General features: G+C 41.9%; 1 protein-coding gene across 1 annotated transcript in view; it reads left to right on the plus strand.

Annotated features, from left to right (window-relative positions):
- LOC117365387 (F-box/WD repeat-containing protein 8-like) overlaps nt 1-19065 on the plus strand; it is a 227196-nt gene that overhangs the window by 152958 nt on the left and 55173 nt on the right. The window contains exons 6-7 of the mRNA XM_033955782.1: nt 12554-12750; nt 16639-16848. Of these exons, the coding sequence (XP_033811673.1) occupies nt 12554-12750; nt 16639-16848 (407 nt within the window). The remainder of the gene's footprint in view (nt 1-12553; nt 12751-16638; nt 16849-19065) is intronic.

The raw sequence follows: 19065 nt of genomic DNA on the forward strand, positions 1-19065 counted from the left end.
AACAGGCTGCCTGAATCAATATGTCATGCTCCATCCCTGGCAGTGTTCAAATCCAAGCTAAAGACCCACTTTTTTGAAACTACCTTCATCTCTTAACTCCCACTCACTGCTGTCAGATACCTATCATTTCCTCTACCATAATCTCCCCAACCCTGAAATGTCCTGTCTAAATCAGACTGTAAGCTCTTCTGAGCAGGGACTGTTAAAATGTACAGCATTGCATATGCCTTTCAGCGCTATAGAAATAACAAGTAGTAGTAGTAGCAGCATCAAATACATCTGTTCTGCAGTTTTCTTCTTTGTTTTTTCTTTGTTGTAAAGAGCATAATGGAAAATTTGACAGCAATAAGTACTTAGAAGTCTTATAACCAAAAGCTTTAAGTGAATGGAGGCATGAAGGGAAAGGAGCAGATACCCCATAACCCTTAAGGTTTTTAGGATTCTGCTTCGTCTTTTGCACCGCAGATTAAGGTGGTTGTGTCAAAGGCATTTTTCAAGTTACACCTATTGAGAAGGGTGAAGGATTATATTTCTGCTGCTATACTGACTCCTGTGTTTGATTATTGTTATTCTCTGTATCTTAGTTTGCCTAATTATGTGATTCAGGCATTATAATTGGCACAGAATGCTGCTGCACAGCTAATTGTGAATGCTTCTAAATCGGAACATATTACGCCTATTTTGCGTGATTTGCACTGGTTACCAATTCCAACTCATAAACAGTTCAAAGTGTTGTGTCTTATTTTCAAACTGTTGAGTTATAATGCATCTGGTATCTTTGTTTCAGAGATACCATCCTCTATGTTCGTTATACTCTAAGAACCAATTGTTACTTGAAATTCAGTCTTTTAAATCTGTTCCTTATTTGATTAATCAGCTTTCTGTGTTATCGATTCAGGGAGCTTATTTGTGGAATGCATTATCTGTTGAAGTTAGAAAAAGAGTAAAGACAAATTTGTTTTTTCAACTTTATCATAGAAACATAGAAAACGATGGCAGAAAATGTCTATAGCCCACCAAGTCTGCCCATTCCAAGTACCCACCCCCCTGAATTCACTCCCCTAGAGATCCTACGTGAGTATCCCATTTTCTCTTAAAATCTGATACGCTGCTGGCTCGATCACCTGCAGAGGGAGTTTGTTCCAATGATCCACCACTCTTTCGGTGAAGAAGTACTTTCTGGAGTCGATATGAAACTTCCCTTCCCTGATTTTCAGCAGATGCCCTCTGGTGGTCGAGGGTCCCGTGAGACAGAAGATATCATCTTCCGACTCGATACATCCCGTGATGTATTTAAACGTTTCAATCATGTCTCCTCTCTCTCTTCGTTCCTAAAGTGAGTACAGCTGCAATTTATTCAGTCTTTCTTCATACGTGAGATCCTTGAGCCCCAAGACCATCCTGGTGGCCATTCGCTGGACTGACTCGATTCTCAGCACATCCTTCCGGTAATGTGGTCTCCAGAATTGAACACAATACTCCAAATGAGGCCTCACCATGGATCTGTATAACGGCATCATGACTTCAGGTCTTCTGCTGATGAAACCCCTACGGTTACGACCCATCATTTGTCTTGCCCTAGAGGAAGCCTTTTCCACTTGATTGGCAGCCTTCATGTCATCACTAATGATCACCCCTAGATCACGTTCTGCCGTGGTCCTGACCAAGGTCTCACCATTTAGTACATAAGTTCTGTGTGGGTTTTTCTTACCCAGGTGCATTACCTTACATTTTTTAGCATTGAAGCCCAGCTGCCAAGTTGCTGACCATCGTTCCAGTAGCAGTAGGTCCTGTGTCATATTATCAGGTAAAATGCTTTTACCTACTATGTTGCAAAGTTTGGCGTCGTCGGCGAACAGTGATACCCTTCCTCTAAGTCCTTGCGTCATATCTCTTATGAACAAGTTGAAAATAATCTGGCCCAAGACCGAGCCCTGCGGCACTCCACTGATCATGTCTGACATTTTGGATGGGGTACCGTTTACCACCACCCTCTGAAGCCTACCGCTCAGCCAATCCCCAACCCATGTAGTTAGAGTGTCCCCTAATCCTATCGATCTCAGCTTGTTCAAAGCTTTACTGAAGTCCAAAGCTTTACTGAAGTCTATATATACCACATCCAGTGACTCTCCGGCATCCAGTTGTCTAGTAACCCAGTCAAAAAAGCTGATTAGGTTAGATTGGCAGGATCTACCCTGGGTGAATCCGTGTTGGTGGGGGTCACGTAGGTTTTCCTCATCTAGGATTGTGTTAAGATTCTGTTTGATCAGTGTTTCCATGAGTTTGCACACTATAGACGTGAGACTCACTGGTCTGTAGTTTGCTGTCTCTGCCCTGCAGCCCTTTTTGTGGAGTGGGATTACGTTGGTGGTTTTCCAATCCAAGGGGACTCTTCCTGTGCGTAGGGAAAGATTGAAAAGCACAGATAATGGTTCCGCCAGGACTTCACTTAACTCCCTAAGCACCCTGGGGTGTAGGTTGTCCGGTCCCATGGCTTTGTTTACTTTGAGTCTTGATAGTTCGTAGTAGACGCTACTGGGCGTAAACTCAAAATCTTGAAACGGGTCTTTCTGGCTGTCTCCCGTCTGAAGCTGTGGACCAGCTCCCAGCGCTTCACAGGTGAAGACTGAGCAGAAGTATTCGTTTAGTAGTTCTGCCTTGGAAGAATCTGATTCTGCAAAGTTACCATCCGATTGCTTCAGGCGTTCTATCCCATCTTTGTTTCTTTTCCTGTCACTAATATAGCTAAAGAAAGATTTATCCCCTTTCTTAATGTTCTGTGCTAGATCTTCCTCCATTCGGAGTTTGGCCTCTCTGACTACTTTTTTGACAGCTTTAGATCTGTCCAGATAGTCTTCTTTCGCCTCCTGTTTTCCTAAATGTTTGTAGGTGATAAATGCTTCTTTTTTCTTTTTAACTAGGTCCGAGATTTCATTGATATCATTGACTCTTACTCTATGATCTTATTACTGCTTTGTTTATTGTGATTGTATTGTACGTTTTGATTTTATTATTTTTCCTAGGACTAGCAGGCAGCATATTCTCACATATGGGTAACGTCATCCATGGAGCCCGGTACGGATGATCTGATAAGTGAACTGTCACTTTAAGTTTGCAGAACTTCGCAACTGCCCACACTGTGTATGCACGAGTGCCTTCCTGCCCACTGAGGCGCGATGCTCCATGGAGCAAAGAAGTTTGTTTTTTTCCTGAACTTTGTTCAGTTTTTTACTTGCCTTCCCACTTCGTGTCTTTTTTCTCTATATATTTTCTTTTTACTTTTTCTATGTTTCTTTTTATCAGTTCAGGGTTCTTTTTTTTAAAAAAACCCATCAACTTTCCATCAAGGTACTCCCCCTGTCTTAGTGGCAGGGGGCTCATGGTGTTATGTAGAGTTATTGACTTTCTTCAGGTTGATAGCTTTTTGGTTCACATCGTTTTCTTTTTCTTCATTTACGCTTTTCTTTTATCTAGAGTAGTTTTACAGCGCTTTCATAGAAGGTGCCAAGTCTTCACAGCCATCAACATCACAGGACATACCAGTATTGGGGAAACCTGCTAAGAAGCCGTCCGCTTCCCAACAAGCGTCACTAGTCTATACAGCAACGAGTCAGTCGATGCAGACCAAACAGCAATGCCACCGCTCCTGAGCTTTGCAGGTTGTCTCATCTCCAAGGTGTGCTTCCTCGTCGAGGTCACCCACACTGAGGCAACCTGCTGCACCATTGGTACTGAATGTTTAGCCTTCGGTACCGGTGCCCTCATTTTGGAAAAGACTCGAGTTTTTCCAGAGGGATCTGGGTAGTGTATTCAAGCTGCTGCCGATGACAAAGCCTATTCACTTGGTACTGGCCCAGCTTGTGCATAGTGTTATGAGGCTTGAAGGTACCAATGCCAGCTGTTCGGTGGAGCATCAGTGACCTCCTGTGAGGCATCATCATTCCTCTTCTCGACGCCGCTCAACATCCAGTTATTGTTCATTGTATCATTGTTCCAGATCATCTCATCAATGTTCATCTTCGAGACATTGATATTTTTTGGGTCTGAATTTCAGAACCAGTGTTCTTCTCCTGCGTGGTCCCAATCCGCCTCCACGTTGTCTCTCAGTGGCGTTGCTCCTTTGGACACATCCTCACTTCGCCCGGTTACTCTGCTTGTGCTGCCTGACTGAGGGATCTTGATGCGGATGACTTGCTTGCTGACCCCTTATTTGCAGGTGCAACTCTTCCCGGGGTGGAAGATCAGGGACTGTGTGCTAGAAATCCTGTGATTATTGGAGTGCGGCTTTGTCAGACCTTATTTCTGCATCTTTGCAGGTGTTCATTTTGGTCACTCAGCCAGCTCCATCCACCTCTTCCTCCTGGCTTTGTGGTATGTGCTTGTAGCCTGCAACCTTCCCCTGGCACCCTGATATGAGCTCTGAGAATTGCATTTGCTATGTCATGCTGGTATCCTCTGGCACAGGAGTGCTTTTGGATCAGTCTGGGGTGGTTTTCTTTTGTGGCGCAGGTAGCTAAATGCACCTCTCTCCCCAGTGTGGGTGGTGTAGTATTAGAGGATATGCAGGATCGCCATGTGGATGTGGTCCTCAGGAAACTCTTTGATGCAGCTACTTAGGCAAAGTCTTCTGTCTTCATTATTACCATTCAGTTTAGTGGGACAGATCCGAAAGCAGGGCCGATGGGAGCTGAGTGCTGGAAGAGGCAAAGGGTAAAAGGTGATGGGGAGAGATCTTGGATGGCGGTGGGGAGAGAGTTGAGGTGTTGGAGGAAAGAGGAGAGAGAATATGCTGGATGGAGGGGGAAACGGAAAAAGGAATTAGTCAGAAGAATGAAAATAAAGGGGGAAGGGAGAGAGAGAGAGAAGATGCTGGAAGGGGGAGAGAGGGGAGAGTTAGCAAAAATCTGGAGACTAATAGGATGAAAGAGGTGGAAAGCTGTAAGTAGAAGCAGATAGAGATGGAGGAAAACTGAAAAGGTTAAAGTCAGAGACAAATGTAGGAGAGGAAGTGAAGAAGACAGGAAGGAGAGAAAGGGAAGAGAGACTGAAGACATTGGAAAGAAAATTAAGAAAAGAAGCAGAAACTGGGATAAACATAAATAAAATAGCCAGACAACAAAGGTAGAAAAAATATATATGTATTTTTTTAATTTCATAAACAGAAAATGCAGTTTTACAGTAAATTTACACAGCTTTGTTTTTATTTTCCAGTGTAGAGTGCTGTTTCTATGTCTCTTTCTCTGGTGTTGCACTGCATACAGCGCATGGCTTCTTGAGGTTTAAGTTAAATTTTTGCCTGCATTTATTATTTTATTTAAAAATGTATATACCGCTTACAAATCTAAGCAGTTTATGTTTGTGGTTGCTTGTAGTTGTGTTTTCCTATGTAGGGGCCATGTTTTGAATATATTAGCTTTGGGATATATGTTTAGTGACTTACGAGATAGCTGAAAGAGAGGGAGGGAGGGAGGGTGAGAAGTCTTCATAGATTGGCTCACCATGGTAACCCAAACTTCTAACTTCGGTTTATATTCGAGTCAACCTTTTTCCCCTTTTTGGGGGGAAAACAGATTGGTTTATATTTGAGTGTGCACATTATATTGCATATTACATTAAGGGAAAAAAATAAAGGAGTGGAAAACATTCTTTGGTACTTTAAAAGTAGAATGCATTGTCGAGGGATGATACCAGTTCAGTAGTTATTTACCTTTCACACTATTAACATAATTACCATTATGCAAAGAAGTAATTTTGGAAAGTTGTGCTCTGAGCCCTGATGGCTCCACTGGGACAGTTTTTCTCAGGACTTATCTTTTTGATGGAAGCCTAATTGTAGTTTTGGCTTTGTGCACACAAACTGAAGCAGCTAATTGTTTAGGCAAATAGCAGATTAATTTAAATATGCATTGCTAATAAAAAGAAAATGGTATCCATTATATGCCTCATTCCCAGGCTGAGGAATATAAATATTCCATGGGAGTGCCATTAGGCAGAGAGGGCTCCAGAAACATGTGCATTACTTCACAGTGGCAATGCTTTCTAGATATCAAATAATCCTTTACAAAAGTGGGCATAAATCAGTTTAAACTCATTTAAATACCATTTGCACAGTACACTGTTTCATTACCACACTTTCATTAGTCTCATTGAGATGAGTACGCTACAGCTGGTTTAGGTTTCTCTTATCTGTGCTCTTCCGAAAATCCACTTCAGTCTTTTTGGGGAGTAATTTCAAAATTGCGTGCAGTATTCTCCCCAGAAATTTTTTACAGCCGGGTGGCATGAAAAAGTAGCCGGGTGGGGCGAGATGGGGAAATTTGGTGGTGGGGAAAATTAACCCCCTCTTTTACTAAGGTGTGCTAGTGTTTTTAGCGTGCACAAACCCCCGCACTATGCAGGAAAACTAACACCAGCTCAATGCTAGCGTTAGCGTCTAGCGCGCACGGCAATTCTGCACGTGCTAAGCGCACGCTAAAACCGCTATCGCAGCTTAGTAAAAAGAGCCCTAAATGTTTACTATTTTTATTAGTTAATTATTATTATTTTCCAATGCTCAATATGACTTCCATTTTTAAGGTTTGACACTTGTGCCAGAATATTTTTACTAAATTTAAGAAGTATCCAATTCTAGAAGGGAATTAGATATTTGCCCTCTTTCAAATGGTATAGAGGTTTAAAAAAGGGAAATGCGTTAATGAAGTCATTAGGTTCAATCTAGCCATTTATTTCTGTATGAATTTAAACAACTAAAAAAAAAGATAAATATAGCTCATCCAGTCATACAGGAAATGGCTCTACAGCACCTCTAATAATGTTTTGATCACTAGGTTCCTTCCTGAGGTCTCACTGAGGATATGAAATAGATGCGATCCCCACTTCCAGACCTCTTCCACATAATTTATGAAGAGGTATTACTAAGCCTTGAAGGAGACCTGTGTGATTGATCTTTATCTGCTACTTTTTTGCTGTACACTTCCCCCTCCGTATTCGCAGGGGTTAGGGGCAGAGCCGGCCTGCGAATATTAAAAACCCATGAATAATATTCGGACCGGTTCTGCCCCTATCCCCTGCTTTCCCCAGCTATTTTAAGCCCTGAAAGCCCCCCCCCTTAAGCCTTACCTGGTGGTCTAGCGGGTTTTCAGGCAGGAGTGATCTTCCAACGCTCCTGCCCCGTGCAGATCGCTCACAGGAAATGGCTGCCTTGAGCTCCCATAGTCTCTCAAGCCATTTCCTGTGAGCGATCTGCACGGAGCAAGAGCGTGGGAAGATCGTTCCTGCCCCCAAAACCCCCTAGATCACCAGGTAAGGCTTAAGGGAATGCTTTCAGGGCTTAAAATAGCCTGAAAATGAAAATGCATTTTTTGGTATAAAACCACGAATAAGCGAATCCGTAGATACGGAATTCGCGAATACGGAGGGGGAAGTGTGGTGCAAAGTGAGAGCTAGGGCAAAAACAGTTTAGGTAAAGAAGCAGGTAATAATTAGCAATGTATTAAAAATATTTTATTTTTATTTGCTTTCCAACCTGGCCCTCCTTGTCCAGATATAAAAAACCAAGTTGCCCTGTTAGTCAAGTGGTTACCCCCTCCTCCCCACTACTGATCTTTTCCCCCTTTCCCTGATATTAAAAAATAAAAAAAGCCCAGATGATCTATTGGCTCTTCCTCTTGACCCAAACCAACACACCCTTCCCTGATATAAAAAAAATGCTTTGCCAACTCCCTCTTACTTTTCCACCAGTTCCCCCCAAACAATGACCCTTATATGGCAAATTGACCCTGCTTATTGCATTGCACCACCATTTTGCAGCTGATTGTGTTAGAAGTAGGAATGAGTGGGCATCATTCCTCCCTTGTTTGAGGTAGGTTGAGGGGGCCTAGGCTTGAGGTTGCAGAATGGATGGGGGGGGGTCCTACTAGGCTACCAAGGAATTTTTTTTTTTTGGAATAGAGAATTTGTTTGGGGGGGGGGTAGAAGGAGACACTACACCAGATATTTTCTCAGGTTCAGGATGAGAAGAGGAGTTTCTCATATGGAAAAAGGGGTGAGTGCTGCTTACACCAGAGATATGTTTGAGGGGGCACAGAAAGACATGTCAAAATAAGGCTATAGCGGGAAGACTGAATGAATTCTTTGCTTCGCTCTTTATGGAAGAAGATGTAACAGATCTACCTGAATCAGAAATGGTTTTGAAGGGTGCTGATGCGGAGGAACTGAAAGAAATCTCGGTGAATCTGGAAGATGTACTAAGCCAAATCAACAAGTTAAAAAGTGATAAATCGCCAGGACCCCCAGCGTACTAAAAGAACTCAAACATGAAATTGCTGACCAGCTGTTAGTGATCTGTAACCTGTCGCTAAAATCATCTGTAGTACTGAAGATTGGAAGGTGGCCAATGTTACGCCAATTTTTAAAAAGGGGAGATCTGGGAAATTACAGACTGGTAAGTTTGACTTCAGTGCCGGGCAAAATGGTGGAAACAATTAAAAAAAAAAAAAAATCGTAGAACACGTAGACAAACATGATTTAATGAGACGGGAGTCAGCATGGGTGCAGCCAAGGGAGATCTTGCCTCACAAATTTTTTTGACTTCTTTGAAGGTGTGAATAAACATGTGGATAAAGGTGAGCCGGTTGATATAGTGTATCTAGATTTTCAGAAAGCTTTTCATAAAGTTCTTCTCGAGAGGCTCCTGAGAAAATTAAAGTGTCATGGGATATGTGGCAAAGTTCAGTTGTGGATTAGGAATTGGTTATTGGATAGAAAATAAAGGGTAGGGTTAAATGGTCATTTTTCTCAATGGAGGAGAGTAAACAGTGGAGTGCCACAGGGGTCTGTACTAGGATCGGTGCTATTTAACTTATTTATAAATGATCTGGAAATTGGAATGACGAGTGAGGTGATTAAATTTGCAGATGACACTAAACTGTTCAAAGTTGTTAAAACGCATGCGGATTGTGAAAAATTGCAGGCGGACCTTAAGAAATTGGAAGCCAGGGCGTCCAAATGGCAGATGAAATTTAATGTTGACAAATGCAAAGTGATGCACATTGGGAAGAATAACCTGAATCACAGTTACCAGATGCTAGGATCCACCTTGGGGATTAACGCCCAAGAAAAGGATCTGGGTATCATCGTAGAAAATATGATGAAATCTTCTACACAATGTGCAACGGCGGCCAAAAAAGCAAACAGGATGCTAGGAATTATTTACAATGGGATGGTTAACAAAACTAAGAATATTATAATGCCCATGTATCGCTCCATGGTGTGTCCTCATCTGGAGTATTGCATTCAATTCTGGTCTCCTTATCTCAAGAAAGATATAGTGGCGCTAGAAAAGGTTCAAAGAAGAATGACCAAGATGATAAAGGGGATGGAACTCCTCTCGTATGAGGAAAGACTAAAATGGTTAGGGCTCTTCAGCTTGGAAAAGAGACAGCTGAGGGGAGATATGATTGAAGCCTAAAAATTCCTGAGTGGATCAATTTTTCACTCCATCAAAAATTACAAAGACTAGGGGATACTCGATGAAGTTACAGAGAAATACTTTTAAAACCAATAGGAGGAAATTTTTTTTCACTCAGAGAATAGTTAAGCTCTGGAACGCGTTGTCAGAGGTTGTGGTAAGAGTGGATAGTGTAGCTGGTTTTAAGAAAGGTTTGGACAGTTTCCTGGAGGAAAAGTCAGTAGTCTGTTATTGAGAAAGACATGGGGGAAGCCACTGCTTGCCCTGGATCAGTAGCATGGAATGTTGCTACTCTTTGGGTTTTGGCCAGGTACTAATGACCTGGGTTGGCCACCGTGAGAATGGGTTACTAGGCTTGATTGACCATTGGTCTGACCCAGTAAGGCTATTCTTATATTCTAAAATGGGTGGGGGGGATGTTATCTCAGGTCATCAGATTGATGGGGGGGGTGTGTGTGAAAGACCAATGCATGCCATAGCATGGCTTGTGTTTTATTTTAAAGCACCACACTTGGCAAGACTTTATGGTATCTTGTATGCACTAACTAACCCTCCTACTACTTATCACTTATATAGCGCTGAAAGGCACTGTACATTTTGACATTTAAAGACAGTCCCTGCTCGGAAGAGCCTACAATCTAATTTGGACAGACAGACACGACATATGGGGTTGGGGATGCAGAACCCAAGGTGAGAGGAGTTAGGAGTCAAAAGCACTCTTGAAGATGTGAGCTTTTAACTGGACCTTGAACACTGCCAGAGACAGAGCCCGCCGCAGGGATTCGAGCAGCTTGTTCTAAGCATATGGCGCAGCAAAGCAGAAAGGACAGTCTGGAACTGGTAGTTGAAGAGAAGGGCACAGACAGGAGGGACTTACCAGCTGAGCGGAGCTCACAGGGGGGAGGGATCATAGGGGGAAGTAAGTGAAGAGATATAGTGAGGGGCAGCTGAGTGAGTGTATTATTTCTGCCTCAGCCAAGACATCAATAACAGCAGACTCCATTGCTAATCATTTCTCTACTCCTTTAGTAATCCTCCCCCACTCAGAATCACACATGCTTTAACAATATAAGAGATCCTTTGAGTCCAGTCCTGGAATAGAATACCACACTGTCTAGTAGATTTTCTACCTGTAATCTCAGCAACCAAATTACATATCTTAATATAAAAATAATTCTGTTCCACATGATCCCATTCCTTCATATTATATCAAACATTTCTCTAATACACTTTAATCAATATTTCTGTAGTACACTTAAACCATATCTTCACACTAGATCGCTACTAGTCTTAAAAATGGCCAATTTCTGTCAGTTTAGAAGCATACATTGATTCCCCCCAAATTTAAGGATCCAACTGTTAGACTCTCTAATCCTGCCAATAAGAACATAAAAATCGATATACTGCGACAGACCGAAGGAAACAGAAGGGTAAATATGAACATAAGAATAATCTTACTGGGTAAGACCAAAGGTCCATCAAGCCTAGTAGCCCATTCTCATGGTGCCCAATCCAGGTCACTGGTACCTGGCCAAAACCCAAAGAGTAGTAACATTACATGCTTGTTAGGATGAGATGATATGGCACACACCTTATCCCAAATGGCTAGATGTAGTACAGGGTAGCAAGAGTGGAGGCCTAAGTGGATAGAAGTGGCCTCAGGTATTACCCTGATGAACACTGGAAGGCAAATGAAGATGAGCTCCAAACCTTCCCAGTGCCTGGCAAGCAGTTGGATGAAGCATGGGTAATAGAAGCAGAAGAGCGAAGGAAGTGGGATGGGACAATGGACCTCCCACCAATCCAAACAAAACCAACACAAAAGGACCACACTCTGGAGATTTTTCATTTTGTTGAGCCAAATTGTGCATTCACACGTGTAAAACATCGTCCTTTTGTGTAAAAGACTTTAGTTTTCAGTACCCCTAATGCAGGCATGTCTTTCACACTGAAATACAGTAGTATGTTGGGTCTTGATTGTTTTATTTGGACATTAATAAACAACTTTACAATATCCTGTTGGCTCCTTTTGATCCATTGTCTTGTTTGGATTGGCAGAAGGTCCATTGTCCCATCCCACTTCCTTCGCTCTCCTGCTTTGTATGCATTGGTTTGCTTTCTGCTGGACTCTTTGTGGTTCCTAGTAGAAGCAGAAGGCAGAGTGGGTTGGGCCCAACCCAGGGCCTAAGAATATATTCTGGAGAACCCTGGGAAGAATATGGAGTTGGTCTGGAAACCCACATAACATTCCTGTCTAATAGAAGATAACTTTGATAAAACTTCTCTAATTTTAATTTTAAAGGTCAATAATAAGTGACACTTCTTAATGTAGGAGTAGCTCCTATCTCTATAAATGTTATCTATAATTTCAGCAGCATTATCTGGATAATGCCATTGAAAATCTGTATAGACCATTTCAGAACTATTCGGGTAGTGCATGGGTGGTCTGGAGATAGAGCCTGGGCAGAATTTCCAGTTTCCTACTTAGCAATGATGTTCAGTATGCTAACCAAGGAACTATTTAGACAGCCAGATCAGTTTATATTCTTTTCTCTATTTTCAAGACTCAACTTCAAACCATCACAGTAAATCACATATAGAGTCTTGCTTAGCTTATTTATCTTACAGACCTCAGTGGTACCAGATAAAGACAGAACAGCAAAACGCTGTCAACTTTATCCAGGAATTTACACAGGTACCAGTTTGAATATTGCTGGTACCCAAATAACTGCCAGTTGGTAACTTATACCTGGACATTCAGCAAAGGTATCTGGGTATGACCTGGTACACACTATCTGGAATTCAACATTGACTGGCATTTTAAATATTTTGGGTAAGATTGCAAGGATGGCCCATATAATCTACTCTGTTATGCCCATTGAGGTCATTCTGTTGTCAGGATTTGTTCTAGTTCCCTGTCACTCTGTTTATCTGCATCAGCCACCATGACTGTCTTTTCAGCATCCAATTTTAGAGGAGGTAAGAAGAGGGCAGGTGTGTTAACTTTTGAAGTCCTAAGAATAATCTGATCCAATACAGTTGTAAATTAATAACAATCACTTTTGGTGTGTTTTCTCTTTGGAGGCACTATTGATGTTTGGAGCTTGCTAGTTGGAAGGGAACCTGTTCACCACTACCAGCACAACCAAAGAATACAAGCTTTGGCACTTGGATCTTACACTACAGCCATTGCAAGTGCTTCTGGTTTCCAAGTCAGAGTGGAATGCCCTGATGATAAAGGCTACTGGCAATCCTTGGCACACTTTGAAGTCCAAAAGCTGGTAAGTCAGTGACTTTGTTACCTGTTTAATTATGGTTTATTGTTCAAATTCATAGAAACATAGAAACATAGAAAGATGACGGCAGAAAAGGGCTACAGCCCACCAAGTCTGCCCACTCTACTGACCCACCCCATTAAGTCTGAGTGCTAATGACCCAGCTCCTTAACTCGACCCTCGCAGGGATCCCACGTGGATGTCCCATTTATTCTTAAAGTCGAGCACGCTGGTGGCTCTGATCACCTGCTCCGGAAGTTTGTTCCACTGATCCACCACCCTTTCTGTGAAGAAATACTTCCTGGTGTCACCACTAAATTTCCCTCCTCTGAGTTTGAGCGGGTGCCCCCTTGTGACCGAGGGTCCCTTGGGAAAGAATATGTCATTTTCCACCTCGACACGACCTGTGACGTACTTAAATGTCTCTATCATGTCACCCCTTTCCCTGCGCTCTTCTAGAGTATAGAGCTGCAATTTGCCCAGTCTTTCTTCGTATGAGAGACCCTTGAGTCCGGAGACCATTCTAGTGGCCATCCGCTGGACTGACTCAGCTCGAAGCACATCTTTACGGTAATGTGGCCTCCAGAATTGCACACAGTATTCCAGATGAGGTCTCACCATGGTTCTGTAAAGTGGCATTATGACTTCAGGTTTGCGGCTAACGAAGCTTCTATTGATACATCCCATCATTTGCCTTGCCTTGGATGAGGCCTTCTCTACCTGTTTGGCAGCCTTCATGTCTGCACTGATGATTACTCCCAAGTCCCGTTCTTCTGAAGTCATAGCTAGTGTTTCTCCATTCAAGGTGTATGTTCTGCATGGATTTCTGCTGCCGAGATGCATGACCTTACACTTCTTAGCATTGAAGCCCAGCTGCCATATCGAGGACCAGTTTTCCAACGTAAGCAGATCCTGCGTCATACTATCCTGCAGATTGCTTTCACTTACTATATTACATAGTTTGGCGTCATCAGCGAATAGAGTTACTTTACCCTGAAGCCCTCGGGTCAAGTCCCTTATGAATATGTTGAAAAGGGATGGTCCCAGGACTGAGCCCTACGGCACTCCGCTGGTCACCTCTGAAGTCTCAGAGAGGGTGCCGTTGACCATCACCCTCTGAAGTCTTCCACTCAGCCAATCATTGACCCATGCAGTTAGTTTCTCACCTAACCCCATCGATTTCATCTTGTTTAATAGTCTACGGTGTGGGACACTGTCAAAAGCTTTACTGAAATCCAAGTACACTATGTCCAGAGACTCTCCCGAGTCTAGCTTTCCTGTCACCCAATCAAAGAAGCTGATAAGATTGGATTGGCATGACCTGCCCCTAGTGAATCCTGCTGCTGTGTTTTATATTATTTAAATATTTGTTACATTTGATTACTTGCTCATCAGGAAGTTTGAAGCAAAGTAAAATGTGAAATATTTCTATATATAAAAACTTCTTAATCCCTTATTTCTCACCCTCATAATACCAGCTGAGTCAAACCAAGGTCAACTGAGCCCTGCATCCTTTGGCAGTAGCCAATCCAAGTCTTAAATTAAAAAGTAGATAACGAGGAGTCACGTGACGCTGTAAGCACGGGCAGACGGCTACTGCCTGTGCTCCCGGGCCCCGAGTCTACTTTTGCTGCTTCTGAAAATGGAATCTATGATCACAGATACCACGAGACACACCACAGAACTTCCTCTCTGACGTTAGAATTGACGTCGGGTGGTGAAAGTTGGTTGGTCCTGTGGGGAAGGGAAGCAGGGAGAGCTTAGAACTCGGCGCCGGCCTGTTCCCCAATGGCGGCAGTGGCAGCCTATTCCCCGGTAGCGGTGGCAGCATGTTCCCCAATGGCAGTGGCTTTGGGGAGGGCAGGCAGAAAGAAAGAAAGAAAAGTGGGGGACAGGGAGACAGAAAGAAAGAAGGGAGACAGACAGAAAGGGGGCATGGAGAGAGAAAGAAAGAAATGGGGCACAGAGAGAGAGAGATAGAGAGAAAGACAGACATACAGAAAGAAAGGGGGCATGGAGAGAGACAGAAAAAGTTGGGAGAAGGAATGAGGTCTGGAGTAGAAGAAGCATACAGGAGGCTGAAAGAAGGGAAGAAATATTGGATGCGCAGTCAGAAGAAGAAAGTGCAACCAGAGACTGATGAAATTACCAGACAACAAAGGTAGGAAAAATTATTTTATTTTCAATTTAGTGATCATAATGTGTCCGTTTTGAGAATTTATATATGCTGTCTATATTTTGCACTATGGCCCCCTTTTACTAAACCACAATAGCGGTTTTTAGCGCAGGGAGCCTATGAGCGTCGAGAGCAGCATGGGGCATTCAGCGCAGCTTCCTGTATTAAAAACCACTATCGCGGTTTAGTAAAAAGGGAGGTGGTATTTTTGTCTATTTTTGTATAGTTGTTACTGAGGTAACATTGCATAAAGTCATTTGCCTTGACCTCTTTGAAAACTCATGGAATATAAATGATAATTAACATTTTCTCTGCGTACAGTGTGCTTTGTGTTTTTAAAATTTTATTGTTGGTAGATCATTTTGACTGGCCACAAAGGTAAGGGGGAGGGAGGGGAGCTGCTGAAAGACATCTAGTAATCCTTGCAGGCTTGACTGTGCAGGGAATTATTTTTGTAAAATCATGTGACTGGCATTATTTAGACTTTAATTTATATGAATGAATAGAATGAAAATGATATAAAATTACTTGCTTGTTTTTATGTGCGTGCGCTGAAGGGAAGTGGGGAGAAGACGCTGATTTATAAATTGACAATTGTACAGAATATTGATTCTTTTTATACTTTAATATAATAAGTTCAGTATAAAAAGTATTCGAGGTTTGTGTGGATGAGATCAGATGATTTGTGGGGATGGGGACACATTTTTTCCCCCTGTCATTCTCTAGGCTCTGCCACGAATCGATTTTGACTACGTGCAGGTGAGCGGGATGTCAGTCGAGTTGACGTAGTCATCATAGCGCAAGCGGGCACGGGGTATGGCTCTCAAAAAAAATCTTAATCGTTGTACTGCTGATTTTGGCTCTTTTGACCAATGAGTTTGCCGACCACTGGTCTAACCCAATATGGTTATTCTTATGTACAGAAGAAAGGATGGCTACAAATTAAAACAAAACTTAAGTGACCTCAAGGTGAGCTTTGAGAACAACTTCAGAGGTTAGGAAGTGAGGTCAATGGTGGTCCAGGCTTCCATAGTCTGTGCCTCTCAATTGGCAAGGAAAGAGAGAGAGAGAGAGACGGATTAAGTCGGTGTATATCACATACTAAGTATATGCTATGATTGCAGGTGCTGCCTATCTATGGGGAGAGGGGTAGAATCGTAAAGTTGATATTGACAATAATTGAGGCTAGTTAGTGGTTGAAAGAAATAATCTCACGGTATTATGGCTATATGAGGCTAGTATTTAATGATGAGTCTAACCTATGCAAAGTGGAATAATCATCCAGGCTTTACCACATCCTCTAGCAGCAGATTCAACATTTTTTCACTCTAACCCCTTCCTTTACAAAGCCACGCTAGCATTTTTAGCGCCAGCCACCGCGATAACAGCTTGAATGTTCACAGGAATTCTACGAGTGCGGGAGCTATTACCACGGCAGCCAGCACTAAAAACGCTAGCGCAGCTTTCTAAAGGAAGGGGTAAATGTCTAAAACAGTTTTGAAACACTGAGTAAAAGTGGGTAAATAATGAATCATTGGAGTGTCCTCTTGTTTTTTGTGTTTGAAAGGTAAAACAATCATGACCTAGTGAAATGGTTGGACATATGTTTGCTTCTACCCTTCTTTCCAACAGCAGAACTCAGAATTAAAAACACAAACAGTTTGAAAAGCCTTTCTAAATGAAATGAAAATAGGAATAATTTTTGTGTGCTGTTGCAGGTGAACTTCCTTCAAATTGTTCCAGACACTGGCAGAAATCCTATAACAGTTGGTGCTGCTGAAGAGATAGTTTATGTCCTGAAAGCAGGAGAGTCCGACACTGTCCTTCATTCTGTCTATGGTCATCCAGTCACAAGTTTGGATGTTTCTACCAATCAAGCCGTTTTTGGCATCAAAAGCGTTGGCTGGTTAATAAATGAAGGAAACAAGGTATTAAAGAGAGGTTTCTAATAGCTAAATTTGGTTCTACTTCTCTTTTCCACTGAAACTTACTAATATTAAAAAAAATTATCTTATTAATTGTATTAAAATACACAAACCCCAGTGAAATCCTGGTTTAGAGAGGCAAGAAAAGTAATAGTGCGCTTGGCTTTCACGAGTGAATGTCCTCATATTAAAGCATTCCCTGTCCTTGACTGCTTTCACTTGTATTTCCTAATTTACTTCTGAAGTATTTAGCATCAGACAGTGGGTAGTACACATCTTAATCAGAGCAATGTGGTTGTGAATGAAGTGATCCAGATGGTAAGGGTGTGTTTGAGAAAGGCGCCTGCTTGGCACTGCTCTGACAATTGATATAACGCTGGAAATTAATTACTAACGTCGACTAATATAATTATTCCCCATACACAAATGAAACGTTTAAAACTGTTCCTGTAGGACTGATAGCTTTCACTCTGAGGATGGGCTGGGGAGGGCTTCAGTGGCTCGGAGGGTGTAGATGGGCTGGAGTCAGTTTTGACGGAGGTTTTGGCAGTTGGAACCCAAGCACAGTACCGGGTAGAGCTTTGGATTCGAAGAAGAAAAAAAAAAAATTAAATTGAATCAGGTTGGGCAGATTGGATGGACTATTTGGGTCTTTATCTGCCGTCATCTACTATGTTACTAGGATTTTCAGATTTTTCTCCATATATCCACATCGCTACCTTGATTAAGCTCATTTTATTCATGAAAGCTGTTTTGGAGCTGGTAAGGCACATTCTATCAGGAGTATGGCCTCCTCTGGACGAGGTTAGGTGATCTCCCTTGAAGAGATTTGTAGAGCAGCTACTTGGTCCACTCAGCACACGTTTGCTAAATTTTACAGAGTGGATATGATGGCAAGACAGTCCCCCCCACCCTAGCTTTTTGGGAATGCTTTTGTACATCCCACATGTCTAGAATCACTCACCTATTGCACTAGAAAAAGAGATTATGTTTTTTGGCGGTTTATTGTTCTAATGTTTCTTTTTTAGAAACATAGAAACACAATGGCAGATAAACAAATGGTCCATCCAGTCTGCTCATCCACAGTAACCATTATCTCTTCCTCTCTCTCTCTCTCTCTGAGAGATCCCACGTGCCTATCCCAGACCCTTTTGAATCCAGACACAGTCTCTGTCTCTACCACCTCTTCCAGGAGATTGTTCCACGCATCTACCACCTTTTCTGTAAAAAAAAGTATTTCCTCAGATTACTCCTGAGCCCATCACCTCTTAACTTCATCCTATGCCCTCTCATTGCAGAGTTTCCTTTCAAATGAAAGAGACTCAACTCATGCGAATTTACATCACATAGGTATTTAAACATCTCTCAAGTAGGGAAGAAGGGGAAAATGATAGGTTGGTCTCACCAGACAGCTTGAACAACTCCCAATTTCTGGAATCTTCTAAAGATTTGATATCTAAACATGCTACATTATTGGTAACTTTTAAATCTGAGATGGAAAAACAACAAATTCTTAAATTGTACTTTGTAAATAAGAAAGCACTGTTTTGTGGACAACAATTGAATATTTTTCCGGATGTGTCCAGACAGACAGAATTTCGGAGAAGGCAATTTCTACAGCTTAAACCTCAAGTTTTGGCTGAGGGAGCTGCATTTTTCCTAAAATTTCCTTGCAAGTGCCTTGTAACATACGGGAATGATAAATTTATTTGTGTAGATCCATTACAGTTGGAAAACTTCTTAAAAGATAAACCTGTGAAGAAAGTTTCAGATACTAATTTGGTTGAAGATAAAAACATGACATATTTGATTGAGGCCTATTTTGCCTGCCAGGAATACTCTATTTTGTTTTAATTTGTTTCTCATTATATAACTAACATGTAGTAGTATTTGGTTCCATTAATGTGGACTGAAATTGATGTTCATTTTTGGCTGATTAGATTTGTTTTGTATTTGACATTGTTTATTTTCCTGTATTTTGTTATCTTTTAGTAACAAAACTCAATAAAGAAGAAAAAATCAGTAATAACAATTTATCCCAACCAGTTTCAAAAATGTTACTCACCAGCAGTGGGTTTTACCTAGAAGACTGAAACACAACAAAAACAAAAAGAAGACCCAATATTCCGATCAAAACAAAGAAAGCTGTGGATGTGGATATTCACAAAGAACAAATCATCTTCCAGAACATCCACGGTTTTTTTTGTTTTTACCTAGAAG

The sequence above is a fragment of the Geotrypetes seraphini genome, chromosome 8 (assembly GCF_902459505.1).
Source record: "Geotrypetes seraphini chromosome 8, aGeoSer1.1, whole genome shotgun sequence".
Lineage (NCBI taxonomy): Eukaryota > Metazoa > Chordata > Amphibia > Gymnophiona > Dermophiidae > Geotrypetes > Geotrypetes seraphini.